Source organism: Notolabrus celidotus, chromosome 22 (genome assembly GCF_009762535.1).
Source record: "Notolabrus celidotus isolate fNotCel1 chromosome 22, fNotCel1.pri, whole genome shotgun sequence".
Lineage (NCBI taxonomy): Eukaryota > Metazoa > Chordata > Actinopteri > Labriformes > Labridae > Notolabrus > Notolabrus celidotus.
In genome coordinates this window covers 26,753,546-26,762,179 of record NC_048293.1, presented here as the reverse complement: position 1 = coordinate 26,762,179, position 8,634 = coordinate 26,753,546, and the positions used below count along the sequence as shown (strand labels likewise).

Here is an 8,634-nt window from a genome sequence, read left to right as displayed (position 1 = left end):
TTTTCTATTTGAGTAGATTAGATTAGATTAGATTAGATTAGATTAGATTAGATTAGAACTTTATTACAATACAACATTTGTAGACAAGAACAGAGAGAGCGCTTGGGGTTCTTCCTATACGGTGATGGCCAGCAGAATTCCTTAAAGGAGTCGATCTAAAATATGGAATATAAAAATATAAAACATATATATTCATGTAAATACATATACACATACATAAAGACACTCATGTATATATATATATGCATGCACATAGACACGTACATGTACACACATACATATATACATCCCACAATTGAGATCATAAAATCATGAAAGCCCCTGTAAAGAGGGGCTTTCTAAAATCAAGAAGTTAGGTTAAGAATATATATAACAGATTTTCATAAAACTATAAAATGAGATGTAAAATATATGTTTTATTTTCCAAAATCGCTCCAAACAAGCATTATAATGACAACATAATTCAGACATTAATTCAAGTAGAAACTAAACAGCAGTGAAGAGACTTGCAGATGTGGTGCTATGTTAAAATCAAATAAAAGCCACAGTAGAAGAAACATCCTAAACTCTATAAAAATAAACAGTGGACTATTCTGAAGTGATCCCTTATCGAGTTAACAACACTATTATGATGCTTTGTGAAATAATTGTGGTACATTCTTGAAAAACAAAAGGACACAAGCATAAAACACTACAACAAAATTCCCTTTAGGATAAGATTACACAATACAATTTTAAAATATCCAGCATTATTTTGACCAAAGTTCACATTTCTCTGTTTTACTCTTGGATGACAGAACAGCTCCTCCAAAGTGAAGCCAGAATGTTTGATTTGTCTGTAAGTTGAATGTGTGCTTTGGTTAGCAAGAGGGGCATTACATCTTAGCTCCAATCTACATCACCAGTGCTCTCAGTCAGGGACGGTCTTTTGGCTTCACTTCTTAAAAAAGGAGGAGATGAAGGCGTCGTCCATTTATATACAGACATATCTCTAAAAGCTCTAAAACCATAACATATAAAACAAGTGTCTCAGCCTTCAGCAACGTTTTCTTTTGTGTGTGCGTTCAGAAACTTCATTTCAAGGAATGTCTAAGAAAATATTTATGAAATGCAAAAACTTAAGATTCAGATTACAAGTTATTGGTTGACTTCCTTATCAGTGATTGCAGAACAGTGCAACAGGTGACCCTTAGTGAAGATTCAACAGTGACAAAATAAGACTCTGATCAATCCCTTAAAAAAATTCAGATCTTGTTTGTGTTAACACTTCAGTTATCAGTGATCGGGTTCATTTCCCGGGCTTTGTTCCTCAGATGCCTCTTCCTCATTTTGATGATCCACTGAATGCTGAGTTTGGCGAAATTTGCGGCCTTGAAGAGAGCCATGAAGACTCCGCAGAGGATGGCCACAGAGCTCCAGGGATTTGCAGTAACTATCTGTTTAAAAAGAACACAACATGTTGTTGATGTGATGAAGTGGATCATTTTGGAGGAGGATAAACGTGAAAGAGGATTTACCAGTTTAATTTCTTGCATGTAAGGATCCCGCCATTCAAAGACAGCAAAGAACAGCTGATTGGTCTGCTCTGGTTCAGGCCTTTTGTCATTGAATTTCACTACAGCAGACTACATTTAAAATAAATGACATAGTAAATGCTTTTAGAGTCAGTTTTCAAAGTGTGTGTTAGCACGTGTGAGCTGCTGGGTCATAAATACCTCTTGCCGAAACTCGATGCCTTCGTTGGTCTTCCCAGACGTCTTCACTAAAGACATTTTAACCCAGGTTCTGAATCCTCCAGAGAAAGTCCACATGGAGTAATTCCTCTCACACTCCCTCATGAACTCTGGTTCATTCACACTAAACAGAAAAACAAAAGTTAACATCAGAGTAAAAAAATTCAACCATGGTCCAAACTGTTTCACATCACATCCAGATCATCACCTGCTGTTTGCAGTTACCTGTTATTCAAGTCACTAAACTTTGCAAAAAGCATGTAAGTGATGGCGCTGAAGTCCTCTTCTGTTTCATTGTGACTGAACTGCATGAAGATCAGCTCCTTCTGCCTGACCTGAGAGGGGCCACGGACCACTAAAGCTCTTTTCTGTGACGACAAAGTTAAGAGTTCATGTTATGTCACTTTCACAAGCATGCAAAGAGCACAAAACTGCAGGTATTCTGTCTGTTCCTTAAAGCGTGTATCATCAGCTACAAGAGAGACGAGACAGATGAAGTCTGGTGACATTATTCACGTCCTAATCCTTCTTCATCGTCTTAATTTTCTTCTTATAAAAGGAAAAAATGTGTGCAAGAGATTCTTATTATTAGAGCTGCTGAAATACAAAGTTATGATAACACACAGTATCATAAAAAAGGGTGGATATTGCAGGGTAGCTTATGATACAATGCACACAATAACAGTAATATCATGATCATGATCAAACTGCAGACATACATTAATTCATAAATACAAGAAATAAGAGTTGTAAGGGAGATTGCATTTTCAAGACACTTGGCTGAAGTTAAAATGAACAGAGAATGTCTAAAGTTTAACTCTGAAATATAATTATAAAATGAATAATTGTTATGGTCCTGATTTGTTGTGTGATTTGCCCTAACCCTCTCTCTCTCTGCCTGCAGGTTGCATGGGTAGGGGCGGGGCCGGTCTCCTCAGCAGTGAGGCTCATCAGGCACACCTGTCCCTGATCTGCTCATCAGCACTGGCTTCTTAAGCCACCACCAGACACTCCTCCAGTGCCAGATTATTCCTCTAGCCGCATGCTCCATGTCCTGTTGTAGCCTTGCTCCTGAGGAGATTCAAGCCACGCTTTTCTGTGAACTTATCTCGAGTTGTTTTCAGAGGATTGATTCCTAGTTTTTGTTTGTGAGTTTTTGATAGAACCTTTTTCCCCTTTTGGGTGATTTTGTGTTACTCCTAGTTTTGTACTTTTTCTCAGTTGTTTTTACCCGCAAGGCGCTTTTTGTTGAACCTTGGTTTTTGCTTAATAAATACTTTTTCCCTGTACTCTGCATTTGGGTCCTAGTCCTTTGCTCAAGCCGTAACAATAATCATAGTTTAAGCTTGGATTTCTCTGATGTGCCACCTGCGAAGTGAACTGCATCTAGGACTTAAATGACCTCTATGGCTGCAGCCAATCAAAAAAAGAGACTGTATCTTTAAAAACAAGATAAAGAAAATAAAAAACTGGCAGAGTTTTGACTCCTACTTTCCACACGTGTGATTTACTTTAAGGTTTCTATATCTGACCTGTGTCTGATTGGAAAAAGGTCCGTGGTAAGTCACGTCTTTAATCACGCAGTCTCCTTTTTGGGGCTTCCCCGGGTCCACTAGAGGCGGGATGTAGTCGTGGAAGTGATGTCTGCAGCTCAACAGTTTAGCTTTGCCCGGGTACAGAGCGATACCTGCACAAAGGAAAACAAACATTGTAAAAAGTTAGTTAGAGGCAGCTCTAAGGGCCAAGTCACTAAAAGGCATAAAGTTATATTTTTGGGCTTTTTTGCCTTTATGGATAGGACAGCTGAAGAGAGACAGGAAACGTGGGGAGCAGAGAGAGGAGGAAGACACGCAGCAAATGGTCGACCGGCCGGGAGTCGAACCAGTGACCTCTGAGACGAGGACTATAGCCTCTATACATGGGGTGCTTAGACCGCTAGGCCACCAGAACCCCAATTCAGCATTTCTTATTGATTACATTTCCTTGAACCTTTTGTAGCTAAAACAATTCTGCATACTTCAGTCTAACACGGACGAATTTTGCAAGTTACATCATCTTAATCACTTATTTTGCTCTTAGCTGTATGCTAACATGTCTCTTGTACAAACCTGGTGGTGAGAAGGTTTCCACCTCTTTGTAAGTGACGGACATCACAGGGTTGATCTGTTTTTCCAAAAACTCATTGATGGTCTGGTAGGCGAGGAATATTGCCACCGCAGTGAGCAGCAGGTAGATGAAGATGAGCACCACGGTGAAGACATTCTTCAGGCAGGTTTTACTGAAGCGCATCGACGGACTGCTTCCTCTGATGTCCTCCTCTGTTGTGAGAGAAAGAAGGAAGTGCTCAGAGAGGAGGTCAGTTTCACTCCAGAGGCTCAGGTCAGGACTCGTTCTTCTTTAGTCTTTTCACCTTTGTATTTCTTATTTGTAGATCTGTAGAAGTTCAGAGCGCCTTTATATTGGCTTCATTATTCAGCACTGAAGGCAGCGTGCAGTTCTTTTAAAAGTCTATTGGCTGTTATTTCTGACACTTGAAGAATGAACTCTTTATGTACTCTCCTGTATCTGTGTGTTTGGTTCCTAGAAACCTTTATTATTTAAAGTTACAGAAGTGAAACCAAACAGAAAAAACAGGCTAGTAAAAACAGAGTGACCAACCAAACTCTAGAAACGTGAGACTTTGAGATGTTTCAGATAACCGTGTCATTCACAAACAGCACCACTGGTTCTCACCTTGTGAGATGCTGGCGCTCTGCTCCTCCCGGTCCAGGTCTTCGGTGGCATCGTCAAAAAATTCTGGAGACCTCTGGTCATAATCATCATCTTCATCATTAAACTGAGAGGTTAAAGAAAAGGAAACAGAGAAGGAAACATCACAACCAAGGAAGTGTATCTGGGTTTAAGTGAAAGGAAGTCGACACAACCTCAAAGTGGAAAATCCTTTGTTTAAGTTTTGTGCTTGTCATGTTTTTGTTGTTTAACTGACTCAGTCCTTGTTCATTATCCTTTAACCCTTCCTGGAAATTAACAACCAGGCAGGCGTTGAGTCATCTAGTGGAGTTGAGTAAAAAGTCTCAGATCCTCTTTGAGCCGTTTCTGTATATCATTCAGAAACCCTCCCTTCATACCAAACATCAAATACTCCTGCAGCAGTTCATGAAAATGTATCTGTGTTGAAAAGTCAAGGTCTCTCCTTCAGGTCCTTGTTGTATGAAATGATGGAGGTAGTGATAATAACAGCAACAATGTCAGAAAAGTTGTCACTATACATTATACATTACTTGAAGTATCTTGAAATATTGTATCTTGACTTTTCAGATCAGTTTGGCTTATCTCAACTAAAATGTGACATTTTTACTAAAAAGTTAGAAAAACAAATTGGTACATTTTCATACAATCAGTCCCTAAAGCAGTGTTTTTCAACCTTTTTTGAGCCAAGGCACATTTCATACATTAAAAAAATCCTGAGTCACACCACCAACCAGAAGTGTTACAAAATGACACATTTAGTCTCTCAATATATGAATCTATTTATCTGAGAGAGGGACTTTGGCTACTTCTTTAACTGTGTCAGGGTGAAGCATCTTATTTACAATGGCTTTTGCAGGTAGTATTAATTTGAATATTTATCCATACGCCTACGTCTTGTCACATACACCTCACGCACATCATTAATTCTATTGTCTTAAATTAACAAGGTCATTAGTGTGCTTCATTGCCACCCAGTGGGCGGGTAGCGCAGGTCAGTACATGGACAAGTATTTAATCACTTAATAATATTTTTTTTGACTTATTAAGTGAAATTTGATAATGTCCCACGGCACACCTGACGATCTGTCACGGCACACTAGTGTGCCACGGCACAGTGGTTGAAAATCACTGCCCTAAAGGATAGAAAAACAAGTATCAATATGGCTTCAGCTTTAATCTGTACAGTGGCTTGTTTCACCAAAATTTGATGGAGGTTTGAAGTTTGAATTATTGTGTCAAACATATATTTATTTATCCAGCCTGTGTGGGTTTGCATGACAGCACAAATGAACACAGTACATCCTCACATAGTCATACACTAAATAAAGAGACTATCTTGTCTTTTGTTCCAGGCTTTAAAACAAAGTAAGCAAGCTTGAACACATCAAACTTGCAGCTCATCCAGTTTTTGCTCCTCTGGACGCCACAATCTTTCATGCTTTTGTTGAGCGATTTCATGAAACAGAAACTCTCTCAAATCAAGTTAGATCTCAGTTTCCTCTTCATCCAAATCACACAAATCAGGTTGAGATAAATACTGAAGTATTTATATTTTAAAAAGTAAAAAGATCACACTGTATACTCTTACAAGTACAAGTCCTGCACAGAAAATGTGGCGTATACACAGTTTTAAAAATATACTTTAAGTCGGCCCACATGCAAGGCAAGGCAAGGCAGCTTTATTTGTATAGTGCATTTCATACACGAGGGCAACTCAATGTGCTTTACATTAACACATTAAAAGCATTGGAGACATTCAGACAGGCATAAAAGAACATAATTAAAATGACAAATATGATAAAACAGAAAAGAAAAGGAAAATTAGAAATATATTAAAAATTACATTAAAATTTTAATTTAAAGTGAGTTCAAATAATCTAAGATAGGAAGGCAGTGGCAAATAAGAAAGTCTTAATCTTTGATTTAAAAGAGGTGAGAGTTGGAGCAGACCTGCAGCTTTCAGGGAGTGTGTTCCAGATATGTGGAGCATAATGACTAAATGCTGCTTCACCATGTTTCCTTCTGACTCTAGGGACTGAAAGCAGACCAGTACCTGATGACCTCAGAGGTCCAGGTGGTTCATACAGTAGCAGCAGATCAGCCTAAACCATTCAGTGCTTTATAAACCATCAGCAGGATTTTAAAGTCTATTCTCTGACAGACAGGAAGCCAGTGTAGAGATCTAAGAACTGGAGTGATGTGGTCTACTTTGTTGGTCCTTGTTAGGACTCGAGCAGCAGCATTCTGTATGAGCTGCAGCCGTCTGATGGACTTTTTAGGGAGTCCTGTAAAGACCCCGTTACAGTAGTCTAGTCTGCTAAAGATAAATGCATGGAGGAGTTGGATGCAGTGAAATTAATCAATGCAAAAAGCCCTATTGTGTTTGTAATCCTTTAATACTGTCCATTTTTAGATCATTACTCATGCATTAATGTAACAGCATGATTTTATTGTTGTGCTTGGTTGATGTGGGTCTCACTGATCATGGATTCATATGATTAATACCTTCTCTTTCATTTGGGTGAATGTCTGGGCTTAGAACATTTTGAAAATAGGAAAAAAAATGTCTTATTATTAGAAATTTTAACCAAGATTTGAAGGCATAAAATGACTACAAGCAAACAAACACTGGACTTACCTGTTAGTTGATCGTTTACTGAATCTATTTCTTGATTTGCTCTGCTTTCATTTATAAAATAATATATTTAATCAGCTCTTTAATTAGTTTTATTTGCAAAATAAAATATAGTTTTTTATATACTCAAAGCATTAAAAAAGTACAGTAATTACCTCTTAAATATAGTTGAGGATTGATTAAAAAAAATAAAGTTGCATGACAATAAAAGTCTAAGAATACCAAAGTGACTGAAATTTGTACTCCAGGAAATATCTTTAGTAATTACACTCCACCTCTGGTTTTAACATTTCCTCTGTTATGGCATGATTCCTCTTACACTGACTTAATGGTGACATTTTAAAGATATATATATTTAACAGGTATCATGTTTAGTTTCCAAAGACAGGGTTCAACTTTCCCCAGACAGAGAAACGCTGCAGTCAGCTCATTCATGTTGTTGTCAGCTGTAGTCACATGATGTCAGCTGGACTCTCTGTGGACTCTTCATCTCTCGTGTTAGCTCCAGTAAATAAACGTGCTTGTAGAGACACACTTCACAGATCAACATGCAGACTGTAAACAAAGTAAACAAAGTAAACAACACTCAGAGAGAGAGAGAGGAAGAAACTGGATCCTACCTCTCTGTATGGTCGGGAGTTTTCCTTCCTGAGCATTCCTCTGCTCTTCTTTCAAACACTTCCTCTTTCTGTTCTCTCTGTTCCTGAGGAGTCTGAAACCTTCATTTGATTAATAATAAATGCATTTTCCAGGATATCTATAACACCCCTCCTGCTCGTGTTGAGGTCCCTGGTGTTCCGCTCTAACATGCACCCCACACAACCTCGGTGGTTTTTGGTGAAGACGTTAAAAGGCCCATCCCATGATAATAAGCCACCTACACACCGCGCTCCAATAGGAACCCACAAGTCCTCCACGTGTCCTTGCTCCCTTCATCGCTCCCTTCAGTTAGGACCTTGTGCTGCCTTCAGGTGCAACTCCTAAAAAAATCACAGATTAAAGGTTACAAACATGCAAAAATGGCAGTGAGGCAGTAAAACAACACATTTTTTGCTGCCCTCAAAACAAGTTACAACAAATAAAGAGTAAATATTTATTTCAGCAGCGTTTCAAAGACTTTCATAGAGTTCATCTGCTCCATGGCTCCAGTCCTGTATGTAAAAAATAATCTGAAAGAATTCCAGTCATTCTTTCCAAAGTAATCCTCATCACCGTCTCCTCCAGATGCTGATTGGCCATCGTGCCAAAGCGTCACGTGAATTTGTTGCTGTAGTTACATGATGTTTTTTAATTCAGAATTAATTATTCAGAATTAAATCATTCTGAATTAAAGTATTCTCTTTCGCGTTTACATGGAAATAGTAATTTCTGAATTGAGGTTTACATGGTTTATTCCTCTTAAGGTCTGGGGGTTGGGAAGGGTTCTGATTGGACAGGGGCGGGCGTGATGTATTTCCTTTTACCATAAGAAAACAGACTCCAGTTCCTGCTTCTTTTATTTTCAGATACAACATG

At 38.5% G+C, this 8,634-nt stretch overlaps 1 protein-coding gene across 1 annotated transcript; it reads right to left on the bottom strand.

The window, feature by feature from the left end:
- Window positions 1–396: 396 nt before the first annotated feature.
- Window positions 397–7,993, bottom strand: pacc1 (proton activated chloride channel 1). The gene is made up of 8 exons (XM_034675925.1): window positions 7,740–7,993; window positions 4,467–4,569; window positions 3,842–4,051; window positions 3,266–3,420; window positions 1,959–2,101; window positions 1,716–1,857; window positions 1,518–1,625; window positions 397–1,436 (listed from the first exon to the last, which is right to left on the bottom strand). The coding sequence occupies exons 1-8, from the start codon at window positions 7,773–7,775 to the stop codon at window positions 1,269–1,271; spliced, it is 1,065 nt and encodes a 354-aa protein (XP_034531816.1). The 5' UTR covers window positions 7,776–7,993; the 3' UTR covers window positions 397–1,268.
- Window positions 7,994–8,634: the final 641 nt, after the last annotated feature.

What these genes read in the sequence shown, in the direction of transcription:
- pacc1 (XM_034675925.1), bottom strand. Translation starts at nt 7,775, where the DNA reads ATGCTCAGGAAGGAAAACTCCCGACCATACAGAGAG. An exon ending in TTTAGTGACTTGAATAACAG is followed by an intron (nt 1,858 to 1,958) that starts GTAACTGCAAAC and finishes TTTTCTGTTTAG; the next exon opens with TGTGAATGAACCAGAGTTCA. An exon ending in GCATCGAGTTTCGGCAAGAG is followed by an intron (nt 1,626 to 1,715) that starts GTATTTATGACC and finishes TTTTAAATGTAG; the next exon opens with TCTGCTGTAGTGAAATTCAA.